Here is a 19,303-nt window from a genome sequence, read left to right as displayed (position 1 = left end):
TGCCAACATTTGGCCCATATCCCTCGAAACCCTTCAAATACCCATCCAGGTGCCATTTAAATGTTGTAATTGTATCTGCCTTCACTACTTCCCTGCCAGCTTGTTCCGTATATCTACTGTCCACTGCATGGAAAAGTTACTGCTCAGGTCTTTTTTAAAATCTTTCCCCGCTCACCTTAAACCTGTGCCCACTCGTTTTGGACTCTCTCACCGCGGGAAAAAGGCCTTGGCTATTCACTCTATCCATGTCCCTCATGATTCTATAAACCTCTGTAAGGTCATCCCTCAGTCATTTTTCTATTTAATTGCTTTTATTATTGTAATCCTCTTGATTACTCGTTATTATTCTCAACTTATTTTCTGGATGAACTGAAAGGCTTTGAATTACTTTGTCTTACTGGTTTCCCACTTGCCTTTTGTCTGCTGAGTTATGTGGCCCGTGGTTTCGTTTCAAGGGTTTCCACTTTTGAGTTTCCACTTAATGCAATTCAGAGTTGCTCTCATTTCTGAAGATGCTGACAAGTTAGCTTTGGGCTGGTCCTAATTACAGTCAGCCCAGATCTTTCTCCTCCTCTCAATGTCATTCTCCAACCTCTTGCTATGTTTCTCTGACCCTTGTCTTGTTTTGTGCCTCAAATCATTTCACAATGTTCTTCCCTTCCCCCACATTTTCTTTCTCTCTCTCTCTCCTCTCTCGCCCTCTCGCGCTCTCTCCCCCTCTCCCCCTCGCTCGCTCGCTCTCTCTCTCTCTCTCTTTTCCCCTCTCTCTCTCTCTCTCTCTCTGTCTCATTCCCCTGTGCATTAATATTGGATGTGTTTGTTAATCTCCCAAACTGGTCCCTGCCCCTGTACAACACAGCATGTTTGTTTTGCACATTCTTCTTGCCGCAACATAGACTAGAAAAAAATGACACAGCCCTAGACCCAGAGAAGCTGACTGTAGGTTATCAAGGGATAAGCATCAGAAGTCTGACAGTGCTATTGGAATGTAACTGTTCACTTGTACGTTTTCCATTGCTTCCATGATATCAAGAGTGGCGTGCTGGTATCAGCCCTACACAGTGTCTGCAGATAAGCAGCTAAAATATCCAGTGCTATTTTTGTCAGTGTGACTCCAAACAGTGGGAACTGTTTTCTGAATCTGAATGCGGAGCTGCTGCATTAAAACGACTTGAATTGCAGTTGGACAGATCTGTAGTTCCCCTGAGGCCTTGCAGTTCATAAATGGACAGTCCTATACCTGAGGGCAGCCAGACTGGCGCACAGTTGCCAAAGAATTGGACGTGCCACATGATGTGAGAATGTGGTCACAATTTCACGCTTGGTCAAGCCCTCCACACACAGAACAATCATCTTCATGCCTGCGTAGCTAGCCCTGCTGCCCTGCCTTTGCCCGTTTTGTACACTTCAGTTCCTTTTCCATGTGCTCCTTCCTTTCACCAGTCCCAGCTCCGACAAGTTGGAAAGGGAGGACTGCAATTGGCACAAGGCTAAACACCTTGCCTAAAAGTGGGGAAGAAATTCCTGATGGGAGCCATGCGTGTGGCCCATATAAGAAATAAATGGCTTACGTTTGTGGAAAAGCTTTTCCCACCTCTCGACTGCTTAAAATTGCTTCACAATCATCACTGAATGAGTCTTCGCCACGTCATCCTTTTTGGGTGAGATTCAAAGGGGCTGGCTGGTTTAATGTGGTCAAGGAAAACCACTGTTGTTTAACGAGAGCGAGAAATGACTGTTGTCTCAAATAAGATGCAGTTTATTGTGTGACACAAGTTACGTTAATATCTCAACATTGTCACTAAGACCTGAGGGAGATCTAGTTGCTAGGTTCATCTCCTTCAAAGCCCAGAGCTGTTCCCTCACAATAAACCTTACAGCTTCATCACAACAGGCCATGCACAATGCAGTCCTTGGTATTAACATTTTGAGGACCTCACACCTTGTACAGCAACACTCAGTGGAGTTCTTTTTGAAGTGCGTTCATTGCGTTGTGAGAAAATACGTTGAACGTGCCAGCGTAGAAACAGGTCATTCAGCCTGAAAAATCAGGGGTCATACATTTAAAACTGATTCCGCAACATGCTTTCTGTCAGAGGGCTAGGAATCTTTGGAACTCTCTTCCTGAAAGGGTGATGGAAGCAGAGCTTCTGAATATTTTTAAAGAAGTGGTGAATTGATTCTAGTTAGGCAGGAGGGTGAAAGGTAATCGGGGTAGGCAGGAATGTGGTTCAAGATTACAATCCTATCAGCCATGATCATCTTGATCATTCTTCGCAGATGCTGCCAGACCGGCTGAGCTTTTCCAGCAACTTCTGTTTTTGTTACTGAGCCAACTGGGAAGCACAATTTTAAGGGGTGTTGTCAGGATTTGAATATAGTTTACAGTGCTGGTAGTAGCATTATGACAAGAATATAGATGCATTGGAAAGGTTGTAAAAAGATTGATCTAATGCAGATCTTCAAACTGAGGAAAGATACTGAGAAAGTTGACAGAGAGAGGATTTTCCCCACTTGTGGGGAAGATCCAAACTAGAGGTTAGACTGGGCTGCAATTCATTGTCTCGATCCGAAAACCGGTGCCACTGACAGTGTAACACTCCACAGGGAGTGTTGGTCTTGATTGTTGTGCTCAGTTCTCTGAAGTAGAACTTGAGCACAGAGCCTTCGAGCTCGGAAGGTGAGCGTGTTACTACCTGAGGAACGTCTGGCACCTTAAAGCAAGGGTGGGGGGAAAATGAAATGCGTGAGCATGGTGACAGAGGAAAAAGGCTTTGTACTGTGCCAAAGGTCACCACTCTTAACATCAGCGCGTTGGTAATTGTGGAAAATGTGTCTTGCACTGAACAGCAGTTCAGTGTTTTCTTGCAGCCTGTCAAGATTTATGACTTCTCACTTCTGATCTGACATGAAAGGAATGCTGCTTGCAAACGTGGAATCAATTTAAGGGCCTTGTCTGCAAGTATACACTCCATCTTTTGCGAGTTCTCCGCAGACACACTCTGTTTCTTCTGGCTGTCCTCCTATTGCAGATTGCCATCCAGTGAGAGACAAATTGGTAACCACGTCGATCTATTGAACCACTCATGGGAGAGAATTTCTCATCTCAGACCTAAATGGCCTGTCCTGTATCCTTAAACTGTGACCCCTTCTTGGTCATCAGGAACATCCTTTCTCCATTTACCCGAGCAAGTCCTGTTAGAGTTTTATAGATTTCTGTGAAATCGCCTCCACCACAGTCTCAGACCCTCACTGTATGGAAGAAGGTTTATGAGGTTTTTTTTGTTATTCATTTGTGGGATGTGAGCGACAGAGGGTTGGCCAGTGTTTATTGTCCATCCGTAATTGCCCCAGAGGGCAGTTAAGAGTCAACCACGTTGCTGTGGGTCTGGAGTCACATGTAGGCCTAGACCAGGTAAGGATGGCAGTTTCCTTCCCTATAGGACATTCGTGAACCAGATGGTTTTGTTCTGAAAATCGACGATGGATTCTTAGAAGTCATTAGACTTTGAGTTCAATGAAAATTTGTAATTAAATTGCACCATCCGCCATGGTGGGATTCAAACCCAGGTCTCCAGGACATTACCTGCGTCTCTGGGTTAATAGTCTCGCGATAATACCACTAGGCCAAAACTGTCATCATTCTGGTCTTGTGTCTTTGCTTATGTCTGACAATCACTGGTTTCAAATTCTGAGAAAATAATGGCATTTTAATGCTCAACTGAAAGAAAAATGTTTTAATTTATCCAAGGGGTATGAACGTTACTGGCTGGGCAGCATTTATTTATTTGATATGCTTTGTGTATGTATCTGAGGTCCTAATGCATTCACATTCAGTTACCTATACACAAAGATTGCGAGAACAGTAGGAATCCAACAATTGGCACATGGATTGGGATAGTAGGGTTTTGCCATGTTAACACTGTGCTGGATCAGAAATCTGTCTCTGTGCCTAAGTATCTGTAGGAAAAATCAGTACGTCAGTCAGCATGTAGCAACAAATGTGTCTCTATAGGGGGGCACGCGTTAAACATAAGTTACAGATGTAGTGTTGTATTCAATTTGACCTCTGTGTCTTCATGCAACACAGCATCGAACAAAACCCGAGTTTCCAAACATCAAAGAAACTCGTCTCCAATAAAAACCATATCCAGGCAGTTTCTCATTCATTACCTTCGCTGTGAAATCTAGCAAAAGCTGTAATTTGGGTTATCAACTCTGCCTTGCGCATTTTCAATAGTGATGTGACTATAATTATGAACATTGAACAGGGCAATGTCAACTGAGAGCAAGGCATGGTGAATGATGATCTGAGAGGGTGTTCCAGCTACGGGAAAAGTACAGAAAGAATTAACATTGAATGATGTGTGTCGAAATGGGCATTGTTTTGATGCCTTTTGAAACCCTGTTTGGATTACAGAGTGGCCGTCTGGGTTCATTCATTGCTGAACAGATAGGCATCTACCCTGTTCCCCCAGTAAAAACCGTGGTCCGTTTCATAGGAGTGAGATGTCGCAAAGAGGTGAACCCAGTTGGACCTTTTGAGTAGCATTTGTTGAATAGTTTATTTTATCCATTTAGCTCAGTCTCTGGGAAGTTACCAGTTTATTCAGCTGCAGTGTTGACCTTTTGGCCTGAGAGAGTCAGACTGTGTGCACTGTGGATGCATATCATGGCATGACAGCAAGTTCAGGATTAACCATTCGGACCAGGGCTTCTCCCTGTAATGTCCAGTGAATGCACATGTGGTGCACTGAGTTTCTGATCGGTGATTAGTAATAGACACTCGCGTTGGACATGTGTCTGCAGCCCTGATATTGGCACAGGATACATATGTGAACTTCAAGCTGTTTTTGTGCTCGGCGGCAAAAGCTAGAAATGAAGAGCAGAGATTCTGAGGTTTTCGATTGTTATGAGTGCTTCACTTCCTTAGTTATTGAATAGTGGGAGACGTTCATTGATATGTACGCAAATCAACCCATATTGCTTCTCTTTATGTAAAGGATTTCGATGGAAATTGTTACGTGTGGCTAAATCTGTCTCTTTTATCCACACCCATGGCTAATCATTGATTTCATTTGAATGTTGGTTTAAAGTAGTGACGATCATGTTTTCCTTCCTGGTGAATGAGGGTCAAATGTGCGTATGTTTTTTCTAATTCATTCACGGGATGAGGGTGTCACTGACTAGGCAGCATTTATTGCCCATCCCTAATTGCCCAGAGGGAAGTTCAGAGTCAACCACATTGCTGTGGGTCTGGAGTCATATGTAGGCCAGACCAGGTAAGGATGGCAGTTTCCTTGAGTGAACCAGATGGGTTTTTCGTGACAATTGACAATAGATGCACAGTCATCACTAGACTCTTAATTCCAGAGTTTTGTTATTGAATTCAAATTCCACCATCTGTCATGAATAGGAATACAAGAATAAATATTTTTCGTCCAGTCCAAATTGAGGTGTTTTTTGTATCTTGACCATCATTATGACAGGTCTTGCAGGGGAAGAAAGCTAATGGAATATTGAGCCTTATATCCAGGGAATTGGAGTGTAAGAGTGAGGAGGTCTTACAATAAGGGAAGACTTGTACAAGGTGCTTCATGTGAGAGCACATCTGAAATACTGTGAGCAGTTTTGGTCCTCTTCTTTAAAGAAATATCATTTCATTGGAGGAAGTTCAGAGAAGTTTCGCTAGTCTAATCCTTGGTATGGAGGGATTGCCTTACGAGCAAAGGCTAAACAGCTTGGAACTCTACTGACTAGAATTTAGAAGAATGAAAGATGATGCCAATGAAACATATAGGATTCTTAAAGGCCTTAACAGAGTAAATGCAGAGAGGATGTTTCACTTGTGGAGAGCCGAGGACCAGAGGGTATAGTCTCCGAATAAACGGGCACCGATTTAAGACTGAGATGAGGATGAATTTCTTCTCTCCAAGAGTTGAGTGTCTTCGGGACTCTTTGCCACGGAGAGCTGTGGGGGCAGAGTCCTTGCGTATCTTCAAAGGTGCGAGAGATTCCTAATCAGAAGGGGAATTGAGGGTTGTGGGAAAAAGGCAGGAAAGTGGACGTGAGGAATATCAGAGAAGTAAGGTCCTATTGAATGGCAGAGCAGGCTCAAGGGACCACAGGGGTCTACTGTTCCTAATTCTTGTGGTCTTAAGGTGTATTCAAAAAGGAAATCGGGTAAGTGAAGTAAGTGTTAGTCCTGTAAAGAGAGAGAATGGGGAAGTGTATAATAGATAATAAGGAAATGGCAGATGGAATGAGCAAATATTTTGCTTCTGTCCTCACTGTAGATGATAGAAAAACATTACAGTAACAGCTGTAAATTGGGAAGTGGTAGGGAGAGAAGAACTTAGTGATGGTACAGTCACGAGAGCAGTAGTCCTGAGCAAACTGTTGGAGCTGATTGCTGGATCCAGGTGTTAAAGGGGGTGGCTAATGGTGGAGATGCAGTGATGATAATTGTCCAGAAGGCCCTTGATTCAGGAGAGGTGTAATTGTCCTGGAAAGTAGCAAATATTATTGCTCTAGTCCATGGTGAGGGAGGCAGAGAGCAGCACATGGTTAGCAGATTCCTTTGACATCTGTCATGATGAAGATGTGAGGACCGATGGTGAAATATATTGCAGCCCAGCACTTTGAGAACCTCAGAATAATTGGAAAGTGTCAACATGGTTTCATCAAAGGGAATTCATCTTCAATCAATTTATTGGTGCTAAAAATTCAAGTGCAGATTGACACTTGAATGTAATGTTGAGTAAGGTTTTCATTTCCAAATCTACTCACTTTCAGCTGAGGTTAAAGCAAGGCCCTTTTAAAGCTCGTTTGAATGGACTTCAAGATCACGTAATGTATAAATAAGAACAAAGTGGTTTTGCACTGACTTGGTCAATATATATGCTTCACTGTTACTGTGAGCATCTTTGGTCCCCTTATCTGAGAAGGGGTATATAGTACTGGCTTTGGAGGTTATCCAGAGAAGGCTCACAGGGTTGATCCTGAGTGTGGAGGGATTTTATGAGGAGTGGACCCATCGGGCTGAATGGTCTATCTCTGTTCCTATGTCTTGTGGTCTTTGAAAGAGTGAGATAACCTGTTTTTTTTTGTTGCTAGTTGGCGTTCATTTACTGACATGACCAATACTCCCTTGTCTCCACACACACACAGACAAGAAGAACCACCAGTTTGATTGGGACAATGTCAGGATCCTGGGACTGGCATGGGAATTCCTAGAGGCCTGGTTCTCCACCAAGGAGGCCATCAATAAACACTTAGAACTAGACCCTATATATACACCAGTGCAAAAAAAAGACTGAAAATGAGGTAACCCATTGCAGTGGACCCCAGAGTTTAAATACCAGGTGCGAAAACACAATGGCGTACCGTCGGAGGCTGCACTGATGATGTTACCCAGCAGGGTAATGAAACGTCTGCGAGCCAACCAACCATAACGTCCTCAACCCAAGCTACAAATCTACTCAGGAAGAATAGAGTTATAAGGAGGATGCTATAGAGGTTCCAAGGGGTTTCAGACAGCCTGAGCGGGTGGCAAGACCATGGCAGATGGGATTTAATCTACATGAGATTATTGTCCACCTTGATAGGAGAAATTGAGGCTCAGAGTATTTTGTTTGACTGTTGAGTTCTTGGATAATGTGCATGTCCAAAGGGACCCGAGTGTCCTTGCTCACAGAATGCTAATTTTGCAGGTACAACGAGCAATTCTGAAAGCAAATGATGTGTTATCCTTCATTGTAAAAGGATTCAAAATCGGGCACGAAGAAATCTTTCTTCTTTTGTCAGGAAATGGGTTAGACCACAGCTGGAGTATTGTCGAGTGTTGGTTCCATTTTATTTCCCATTAAGGGTATTTAGAGGAGTTTCACCTTATTGAAGCTTGGAATGGTTGGACTGTCTGATGGGGAGAGTTTCAGGAGATTGGGCTTATATTTCCAATGGTTTAGAACATTAAGAGACGAGCAGGACCGGCAGAGTACCTGCAGAAACTATATGTCCCCAGGTGGAGGAGGTGCAGTCTTGGAATTAAAAGCAGGACTGCACCGAAATTCCTCACTTGGAGGAAGCTTTGGAACGCTCTGTATCTTCGGATGGCTGTGGAAGCTTAGTCATGAAGTAAGTTCAAGGTGAACATTGGTGGATTTCTGTTCGCTAACGGCGCCAAGCAACATGAGACCAAAGTGGAAATACAGTGTTAAAGTCAAATGATCTGGAATAGCCAAGCAGGCCTCAAGCCTGAATGGCCTTCTGCTTCTCAAATATCCTTACATCAGGGACAAGGCAAGCAGGAAAGGATGTATTCTACCTGAAGATTTTAAAAAAAGGCAAATCTTTCAGAGACAAGTGTTGAGTTCTGTTTTACTAGAAAATAGTCTCAATCCCATACTGTGACCAACTGTACTGTGTACAGCGTTGATGTACAATGGTGCTGTTCATTCGTATTTTATTTCCTGTACTATATTGATCCCTGCACTGTCAATATCTGAACAGGTTTTCTGTGAACACTAAATATTTCCAGTAAGAAAAATGGGCGGCACGGTGGCTCAGTTTTTAGCACTGCTGCCCCACAGCGCCAGGGATCCAGGTTCGATTCCACCCTTGGAGTTTTCACGTTCTCCCCGTGTTTCCTCTGGGTCCTCCGGTTTCCTCCCGCAGTCCGAAGATGTGCAGGTTGGGTGCATTAGCCATGTGAAATGTAGGGTTTTAGGGAGTGGGTCCAGTTGGAATGCTATTCGGAGGGTTGGTGCGGATTTGATGGGCCAAATGGCCTGCTTCCACACGGTAGGGATTCTGTGATTTGACAGACTGTAGCAGAATATAAACAGGCCTATTCTTGGACAATGTTGCTCAGTACCATAAATGGCAGAGCGTGTTCATCCATCGTAACGTTCTTATAATTTATTTATAAAGACACTCTGTTTATTTCAAAATCAGGAGCTGATAAGTTCCTCATTAATAATCACCAAAGACATTCTGTTTCCTAGGTACCAGGCTTGCAAGCAATAAGAGACACAACACACGGCCTTTAAATCTTGCAACTCAGCGTGTTATTGCGTTCCAAATATCGCGTTCAGGAGACTACTGGCCTTGGTGTTTCTACAGGTCTCGGGATAAAGAGAACAATGCAGTGAGGCAAGCTGCTTATCTGGGAATACTAAGGCTATGATTCATTGAGCCTCTCTCTATCAACATCCAAATAAAAGAGAGGCCATCTGCAATTTGCAGAAGCTAATGCAGAACGCCACGTTTTCTAGCCCCAGAAATGTTGCGTGATACAAGGGTCAGGAAGTCCCTTCCACTTCGTTTTCTTTTACAGACCAGCTCAACGCAACGCCTGATGTCAGGGTTTCTCTCCTTCCACACACCCCAGCGGGAACTGGAGACAGAGGAAGGCTGGTCCTTATGATGCCTTGTGAGAAGTCTCAACAGGGATTGCCCCCTTCACTCCCATTACCGGATTGAATCAGTGTGACCTCTACCAGTTCTTTGACACCCTCTAAAAGTGTCAACTTTTGGCTGACGGTGATACTTTACTGTGTTAATGGTGCCACATAAATGCACACAGTGTTGTAATTTCCTGTCATAACGGAAACCGGGCTTTGAAATCAGTCTGGTTTGGATGAAAAAAAACACGAGAAATTTCTGGAAAATCTCAGCAGGAATGGCAGCATCTGTGCAGAGAAAGCCAGGTTAATGTGTCAGGCCTAGTCACTCTGTTCTGGACCTGAAACGTTAACTCTGCTTTCTCTCCACAGACGGACCTGCTGAGCTTTTCCAGCAATTATTTGCTATTGCTTCAGGTTTACAGCATCCGTGGTTCTTTTTGTCGATTGGATGAAAATGTTGACAGAGAGCTTGTTGACCAGGTACGGATTGAAAGCAGCTGGGAGCAAGCCTAATCTATTGTCATTGGTTGCAAGGTCATTGCAAAGAGGTCTATGCTTTCCTTCAGCCTAACCCCAACTCATTTCAATGCTGGCTGTTATGGGAACTCACACCTCTACACGCCAGGCTTGGGCTGACAAGTGGCAAGTAACTGTCACGCCGCACAACTGCCAAGTGATGACTATCTCCAACAAGCCAGAACCACCTCATCATCGATGCTTGACATTCAATAGTATTGCCATCATCGAATCCCTCGCTATCAATTTCCGGGTAGTCACCATTGAACAGAAGCTGAGCTGGGCAATTATGTAAATATTACGGTCACAAGAGCAGGCGAAGGACTGCGAATGCTGCGGCTAATAACTCACCTCACGACTGCCCAGAGCCTGTCCACCATCTACAAGTTAGAGGTCAAAAGTGTGATAGAATAATCTCCACTTGCCTGGACAAGGGCAGCTCCACCAACACACACAGAAATTCTCTACGTTCCAGAAGTCAACAGCCCAGTTCAGTGCTAACTTCCTGCCACGCGTGTACAGGTGCAGTGGTGTGTACCATCCACTAGAAGCACTGCAGTAACTCATCAAGGCTTCTTGAGTTCACATTTTGCAAACCCACAGCCATTCCCACCCGGAAGAGCGAGGGCAGCAGGTACATGGGAACGATGCCACCTCTTAAGTTGCATATCATCCCAAGTTGGAGTTTAACCACCATTCATTCAGCGTTGCCTGATCAAAATTCCGCAGCTCCCCACAACTGCAATTAGTGATCCGCTATTCACCCAAGTTCCGTAGATGTACAAAAACATTTAATATCAAGTAGAATAGGGGGCTAGATAGAGGTAGTGTTGTTAGTTAAGGACGGTATTTGTGCAGTGGTTGGAGATGACCTTGGTCCAGGAGACCAGGGCATAGAACAGTTCAGGTGAGGCTGAGGAATAGTAGAGTAGGAGAGTTAGTAGTGGGAGTGGTCTGCAGGCCCCTGAGTCGCAGCCATCATGTGTGATAAATGGAAGAAGAAATAAAGTTGCATGCTTCTAATAAAAGGATTGCAGTGAATAGGTGACTTTAATCTATATATAAGCTGGAAAAATCCAATTGGCTGTAGTGTGAGGATCACAGAATACTTTTGAAATGATAGTTTCTTAGAGCAGCACTATTTGGGATAAACCAGAGACCAGGTTGGATTAGAGACAATGGGAACTGCAGATGCTGGAGAACCCAAGATAACCAGGTGTAGAGCTGGATGAACACAGCAGGCCAAGCAGCATCTTAGGAGCACAAAAGCTGATGTTTCGGGCCTGGACCCTTCATCAGAAAAGTCCTCCCTAATGAAGGGTCTAGGTCCGAAATGTCAGTTTTTGTGCCCCTAAGATGCTGCTTGGCCTGCTGTGTTCATCCAGCTTCACACTTTGTTAACCAGGTTGGATGAGGGTTGCTATTGTCTAATGTGACACAATTAATGAATGACCTGAGAATCGAGGCACCCTGAGATACCAGCAACAACAAAATGAATGAATTTTACAGCTAGTTTAAGAGAGAGAAGACTGTGTTTGAGGCTGGTATTATAAGCGTAGATAATGGCAGCTGGGTGTGCGTGAAAGCTGAGCTAGTTGAAGTGCATTGGCATACTAGGCTAGAGGATAGATCACAATGGCAGAGAGTTAAGAGAACATTTCAGAACACTCGATGTATATTCTGACTGTGAAGGAAAATGCTAAATTGAGGACTCCACCAACCGTTACCTAACAAAATCAAGGAAAGCACCAAATTTCAAAAGAAATTAACTACGCAATGATGAGTGTTAGGTCAGCTGATTAGTTAGAGATTAAAGAACAACTGAGGATAAGGTTAGTCATGAGGAAGAAGTTGGAATATGAAAGAAAGCTAAATACAAGTGTAACAATGTGTAGCAAGATGATCCCCAGTTCTTCGAAGACATCAGAGAGTCATATTACACAGAAACAGAGTCTTCGGCCCAACTCCTCCATGCCAGCCAGGTTTCCTAGTTCTATTCGCCTGTGTTTGGCCCATATCCCTCTGTACTTGTCCAAATGTTATAATTGTACTGGCCTCCACCACTTCCTCAGGCAGCTCGTTTCATTCATACACCACTGTCTGTGTGAAAAAGTTGCCCCTTAGATCCCTCTTGAATATTCTCCCCCTCACCTTAAACCTCTGCCCTTTGGTTTTGGACTCCCCTACCCTGGGGAATTGACCTTGACTATTCATCTTATCTATGCCCCTTGTGATTTTACAAACCTCTGTAAGGTGACCCCTCAGCCTCTGACGCTCCAGGGAAGATAGGCCCAGCTTATTCAGCCTCTCCCCATAGATCAAACCCTCCAACCCCAGCAACGTCCCTTTAAAGATTTTTTTCTTAAACTCTTTCAAGTTTCACACCTTCAGGGAAGGACATCTACCTTCATTACCAGCATGTGACTCCAGGCCCGCAGCACTCTGGTCGATTTCTAACTATCCTCTGAAATGGCCTCACAAGCCACTCGGTTCAGGAACAGCTAGAGCTGGGTGACAGAAACTTGCTTTGCCGGTGAGCCCCCAGACCTGATGGAAGAACAATGGAGGGAGAAATTTATCTGTGACAGCTTGAGAATTTGAAGTTGTCGTCTCGAGAACAAAAGCAGTCATCAGTGAGGAGTCTGGATATTTCAGATTGCCATGAAAATCCGAACAATGTCACTTTGTAACATCTCCTTGGGAAGATTACCTGCTGCCCGTACCTTGCTTGGCCCAGAAACATGACCTCAGTCCCATCATGGAGCCTTGATGCCACAAACAGTTAGGCCAATAAGGGATGGACAATATTCTTCCCAAACGTGAGCACTGCTGGTAAATGGATTTTAAGAATCTCGTAAAGTTGCACAGTTTTGTCTCTATTGACGTTTTTCGATGTCGCCTGGTTTGCTATATTTAATTTGGCATACTGTTCAGTATTTTGCTGTCAACTATGATTCTCACTGCAAATCAGGAATAATGTACCCGGGGAAAAGCTCAAAGGGATTTTAAAAATGGATTTAAAAAAAAACCTTTCCAGACTTCGGTTCGACTTTGTGGAGATTTGGGAATTGAGCTGCTTTTGCACAGCGTTGATTTTGTTTTTGACAAGACAGACCTCAAGTGTCTTGAGGTGTTTTAAAATGATTAAAGAATTTGAGATGGTGTGCAGATGGACCGATTCTTCCTCCTCTTGGGGGGAAGAGCCAGAAACAAGGAGGTATGCTCTTAATATTAAAAGACCACACTGTTGAGAGGCAAATCAGGAAGCGCTTTTCCATCCAGTGGCAAGTGAAGCTCTGGCACTAAACCACTTCTCCTGTCACGGCACCCCCGGCCACTCCTATAAGAGAGGGCCCTGGATGGTGGCAGTGTGTACAGTTCCAGGATACTATTTGACAGATTGTAGTTTGTTGGAGAATCAGTAGGAAAGGTCGAAGTTACAATGGAAATCTATTACGATCCATCTCCTTGGTAGAATGGACTGGAGGGGCTGAATGGCCAGCCTGTTCCTACGTGCTTGTCAGGTCCGAATGTAAGAATAGTTGAGAACAGGCCGTTCAGTTGTTATTCACATGTACGTGTCAGAACATGACAGTGTGATGGGCCAATGAGCAAGTGCAGTGCTGAGAGGCCCATGGTGCTTTCAGCTGCCAGCGCTATGGCACTGCCACTGTGGGCTTTGTCCTGGTGTGTGACTGTGTGTAGGGGAGACCTTCAGTTGGAAATGAGCGAAAGCAGCTCATCTTGTCTTTCAGTAGCTGGTCAGTCTGATCACCTGTTAAACATTGATATTACTGCTGAAATGTGGGCAGGGCTCTGAAATGCTATTGACATCAGATTGTGTGTGTGTGTGTGTGTGTGTGTGTGTGTGTGTGTGTGTGTGGCGCATGTATGTACGTGTGAAGCTGTAGTTTCAGTCAGATATATTTTAATTTCAAAGAAAACCCTGATTTCGTCCTGGAGTTGTATTGAGTTTGTTCTTCCTTCATGTTCTCCCAGGTAGTTGTCCTAACACCAGCGTCAGCTGGGAGAAAGGCTCCCCTTCTCTGGGAATCATGCCAGTACTGTACTGCATTCCCTACCAGGCTCTCTGCTCGGGAGGTGTGAATCTAATCTTGAGCAGAGTCAGCTTCAGCCATCTATTTTTGGTCCCGCATGTAGAACTTGGGGGGAAAAAAAGGCCAAAAGTCTGAATACTAGTTCGTACTTGTTTTTTTGAAGTGATGTTTCTCACTCTTTCCAAAAAGGAAAATTTAAATTTATATGCAACTTTTCGTAACCTTGGGGACGCTCCAAAGCAGATGACAGCAAAAGAAATGTTAAAACGGCAGCCTTATTTTCAAGATTATCATCCATAAACAGCTTTGTGAAGGTGAAGTTGCTTCGGCCCCACTGGACCATGGGGCCACTCCTTCACTGGAGTGAGACGACTGGTGGTAGTTTAGCTAATCTGAGGGGTGTTTATGCTTCGGGTTGGGGAGAGGTCGGGAAGGAGAGACCTCATGGTGGTCTCAATCAGTGTTCGTTCAATTCCCCAACTGTTGGGGCCACTGTGCATCGCAAACGAGAAATCCAGCCAACTGATCTAAACAGCATTGTTAGGGTAATGAGGTTATCTATTTTCGTGGCGGTGGATCAGCAACAAGCATTGGCGAAAGTCTCGCCCGCACTTCTTTGCAAAGTTCCCTCGGGATCTTCAGTTTCTACTCCAGAGGCTCGATTTCGGTGGCTACTTCAGCGCTGGAGCACGGGAGTGCTGTACTGTCTGAGGTGTAGTGTTTCAGAGAGATGCTTTGAAAATGCACTCCTGGCTTTGGACCACTGGGAAGTTGTAAAGGGGTTAGTCCTGACCCGGTGAAGGTGCTGTTAAATCTTCACTTTTCCAAACAAACCCATCAAACAGAGTTGAACCTCTGTTGGCAGTCATACAGTACATCCTTTTGAAGCTGTTCAGTCAGTGGGAAACGGTGCACAGAAGTTATTGATTTAAGCGGTTTCTTGTTAAAGATTAAAACACTGGCAAATATTGGCATATCCAGTGGCTCAGCTGAATCATCTTTTATTTGTAAAGCTCAACTTGGCATGTTGTCCATTTGTACGTTGTTGTGACACCTAATAGTCAACCTCACCGAAGAGGGTCTTGGTGCTGTGTTGGAGATTGGAAAGTGCACAGCCTTTGAATCTGAGCTGTTGCCACACTTTGAGTTCTGAGAGGCCCCCGCACACAATCCCACGGACTGGTGGTCAAACCCTGCAGTATAGAGGGGTAATGTACACTCCTGTTTAATGGTTTCATGGGATGTGTGCATTGCAGTCGGAGCCATTATTTGTTAGCCATCCCAGTTTTCCCAGGGGAAGGCAGTGGTGAGCTGTATTCTTAACCTGCAGCCTGACTTTAGGGCTGTGGAGAGATAGAAGGTGAGTTGGTTCTTCATAGAGTTCCCAGCCTCTGACCTGCTGTGTGTGTGTGTGTGGCGCGTGGTGGTAGGGGCACTGTATCAAGATGGCTGGTCCATGGTAACCGACAGCAACGACTTAGTGCCTCACGGCCACATGGTCTGACATGTTTCACAGGATTTTATAGAATGAAATCTGACACTCGTTCATACGCAAAGTCATTAGATCAGAGAAACGTGCCCTGGAAAGATGGAATGATAAAAGCGAGGGAGGTTTGGCAGTCGAGGCCTCAGGAACTAAAGCAGCATTGCCACCACTGATGGAGCAGTTAGAGTCAAGAGACCAGACTTTGAGGCGTGCAGATGTCTCAGAGGGTTCTATTATCAGAAGAGATTTTACATGTAGGGAGGAACAGGATGTGGAGGGTTTTGGAAACCAGAATGAGTGTTTATAACGTCAGGCTGTTGGCTCAGCAGAAAGCCAGTGTAGGTCAGTGAGTTAGTTGTGAGTTAGGACATAGGCAACTGCGGTTTAGATAAGATCCACCTGACAGCAGGTCAAGTGTGGGAGACTAGCCCCAGGATGTATCGCAATAGTCAGGTTGGAAGGGAAGAGAAAAGGCTGGGATGATGTTTTCAGTAGCACATCAGCTGAGACTGGGCAGTGACTGAGATGATAACACGGCTCTGAGTTTGTTAGCACATCTCTTGATTGTTCGCGACCTGAAGGTTGTTGAATAGACTCCATTACTCACAGGCCACTTCTGGGGAGAAGGGTCAAGTGAACAGCTAGGAACAGAGTTTGGACAGCGACTGCAAACAATGCCTTCAGCAGAGATGTCTGCTTATCCACGAACGGGTATTTGGAGAATCTGCCTGACAATGTAGCAATGCTGAGGAAAACGAGAGAGAGTGAAGTAGAGATAACAAGGTGTGGAGCTGGGCGAACACAGCAGGCCAAGCAGCATTGTAGGAGCAGGAAGGCTGACGTGAAGGGTCTAGGCCCGAAACATTATTGCTCCTTTGCTCCATTCCTGCTCCTCTGATGCTGCTGGGCCTGCTGCGTTCATCCAGCTCCACACCTTGTTATCTCAGATTCTCCAGCATCTGCAGTTGCTACTGTCTCTGAGAGTGAAGTAGAGCTGTGTGCTGTCAGTGTACAAATGAAAAACCGAAGCTTTGTCTGACGGTGATATTGCACGTAGATGGGAAATAGCGGGGAACAATCATAGTTAGTAATAGCTGCCTCAGCACTGTGGCATGGGTCCAAGCCTAATGGGTGGGATTCAGTTCAGTGAAGATGGGAAAAGATATACAAACTGACAAAACATTCAAAAACTTTGAAGAGAAAATGGAAGTTAGTATTTTTGGCAAGTAGAGGGGTCAAGGGTTTTTTTGAAAGAGAGTGTTGATGGTCAGCAACTTTAAGGAGACATTGAGGAGGACAACATTGAATCCTAAAGGACGTTGACAATTTGGTGGAGTAGAGGATAGATGGGAAATGAGATGCAGAGAAGCGTGAGGTGATGCACTTTGGGAAGAACATTGAAATACGTGATAAATAGGGAGTACAATTACAGAAAGGGCATGCGAGCAGAGAGGCCTGGGTGTATTCATGGACAGATCATTGAAGGTCGCAGGTCAGATAGAGCGAGAAGTTAACAAGGCATACATAGTGTTCTCAACTTTATTAATAGGGACAAAGCATACTAGAGCAGGGAGGTGATGTTGAACTTGTACAAGCCACGTGTTAGACCTCAGCTGAAGTATTGTGTATATTTGTGGGTGCCTCACTATTGCCATTGAGTGTTAAGGGGAGATCACTGATTTCTGCCTGTTGGAGAGGGTCATTGCCTGGTCCTTCTGTGGTGTGAACATTTTCTATTTATCACCCCAAATCTGAATATCAACTGAGTCTGCACAGTGTCTGAAGAGTTGTAAGTGTTGAACATTGTCTAGTCATCGGCGAACGTGTCCACTTCTGACCGTGTGGTGTGGGGAAGGCCATTGACAAAGTTGCTGAAGATGGTAGGGCCTAGGACACTGTCCTGAAGAGCTCCTGTTGCAATGTCCTGGAGCTGAGACAATTGATCTGTACCAACCGAAACCATCTTCCTATGTGCTGGGTATAACTCCAACCAGCGGAGAGTTTGTCCCCCCGATTCAGGATTTGCTGGGGCTCCTTGATTTCACATTTGGTCAAATGTTGTATCACCGTGTTGCCAAATCGAGAGTACCTTGTTCTGCGGAAGGGTCACTGGACTCAAAATGTTGATACTGCTTTCTCTCCACAAACGCTGCCAGACCCACTGAGTTTCTCCCGCAGTTTCAGATTTTGCCTCAAGTCTTACACGGTTTTATCTCTGTATTCTTCTACGTGATCCATGTTTATGGAGGGTGATTAATTTCTCAGAGAGAAGTAGGGAAATCGGAATTGGCTCTGCTTTCCCCAGCCTTTCGGGCAGCGCATTCTAGATCATGACAACTCTCCAGAGAGTGTGCAGAAATTTCTGACCAATCTGTCTGTTTCGTTGCAGATCGAGGAAGGGAGTAAAGCAGCCGCTGCGGGCAAGCTGCAAGTGGGAGATGAGATGGTCAGCATCAACGATGTGATCCTCACTGGCTACAGGCAGGAGGCGATCTGCCTCGTGAAGGGCTCGCACCGGACTCTGAAGCTGGTGTTGAGAAGGTGAGGCGTTAAAAAAAAATCAATGTGGCTTAAGTAACCCCCAGGCCATTCACCTTGGCAGGAGACCTCTCGGTGTTTCGGAGGTGGCAGATCCATTTAAAGGCAGGAGCTCCTGCAAATGTGCGCAGTAGGCCAGGTGGCATCTTGGGGAAAAAGAGTGGCGGGGTCGTAACATGCACTCTGTTCTCGAGTTTGAGTTTGCGCCCAGTGCTTGATATCCTTTTACAAATGTGAGTGGCCGATCGCATCCTAAAACAGACCAAGTATCGTTTTCCTGTTTCCTGAGCATCCATCCTGGTGTCAGCCAATTTCCTTCTCCTGACATTGTGGAAAACCATGAATCATGATGATACGACACACGTGATCAGGCTGGAGATTCTGGCTGTGTTCTCCCGACAGCAGAGATAGGTCCTGGAGGGAGACTTAATCGAGACTCTCAAAAAACCATGAAGGATTCAAGTAAGCCAGGGCTGGTAATGAGAGGGTATGGCTCTTTGGAAGAAGAACTCAGAAAGGGATGAGGAGGAATGCTATTTCCTAACGCGATAAATTGTTACAGTGCGCTGTCTGAGAGGCTGGTGAAGGTGACTTCAGTAGCAGTATTGAGAATGAAAATTTGCAGGGTCAACGGGAGAGACCAGGATGGGTGCAACTGTTTGGTGAGCACTTTCAAAGAGCCACATAGATGTGATGAGATGCCTATCTTGCCTCTGTGCTGCAAGGTTCTGTGAAGCACATTAGTGTGCTGTAAACGTAATAATCTGTAGACAGCAGATAACAAAGCATGGAGCTGGATGAACACAGCAGGCCAAGCAGCATCTCAGGAGCACAAAAGCTGACGTTTCGGGCCTAGACCCTTCTTCAGAGAGAGGGATGGGGGGAGGGTGCTGGAATAAATAGGGAGAGAGGGGGAGGCGGACCGAAGATGGAGAGGAGAGTATAGGTGGGGAGGTAGGGAGGGGATAGGTCAGTCTGGGCAGGACAGACAGGTCAATGGGGCGGGATGAGGTTAGTAGGTAGGAAATGGAGGTGCGGCTTGAGGTGGGAGGAGGGGATAGGAGAGAGGAAGAACAGGTTAGGCAGGCTGGGACGAGCTGGGCTGGTTTTGGGATGCAGTGGGGGGAGGGGACGAACTGGGCTGGTTTTGGGATGCAGTGGGGGGAGGGGAGATTTTGAAGCTGGTGAAATCCACATTGATATCATTGAGCTGCAGGGTTCCCAAGCGGAATATGAGTTGCTGTTCCTGCAACTACAGGTGGCATCATTATGGTACAGCAGGAGGCCCAGGATGGACA

General features: G+C 45.2%; 1 protein-coding gene across 3 annotated transcripts in view; it reads left to right on the top strand.

Moving 5' to 3' along the window:
• The window catches only part of shroom2a (shroom family member 2a), a 191,374-nt gene that overhangs the window by 78,720 nt on the left and 93,351 nt on the right, over positions 1–19,303 (top strand). For all 3 annotated transcript variants that reach the window (XM_048540705.2, XM_059650419.1, XM_048540706.2), the window contains exon 2: positions 17,857–18,008. In XM_048540705.2, the coding sequence (XP_048396662.1) occupies positions 17,857–18,008 (152 nt within the window). The remainder of the gene's footprint in view (positions 1–17,856; positions 18,009–19,303) is intronic.

The sequence above is a fragment of the Stegostoma tigrinum genome, chromosome 12 (assembly GCF_030684315.1).
Source record: "Stegostoma tigrinum isolate sSteTig4 chromosome 12, sSteTig4.hap1, whole genome shotgun sequence".
NCBI lineage: Eukaryota > Metazoa > Chordata > Chondrichthyes > Orectolobiformes > Stegostomatidae > Stegostoma > Stegostoma tigrinum.
The sequence above is the reverse complement of the archived record's forward strand: the minus strand, read 5'-3'. Positions and strand labels throughout refer to the sequence as shown.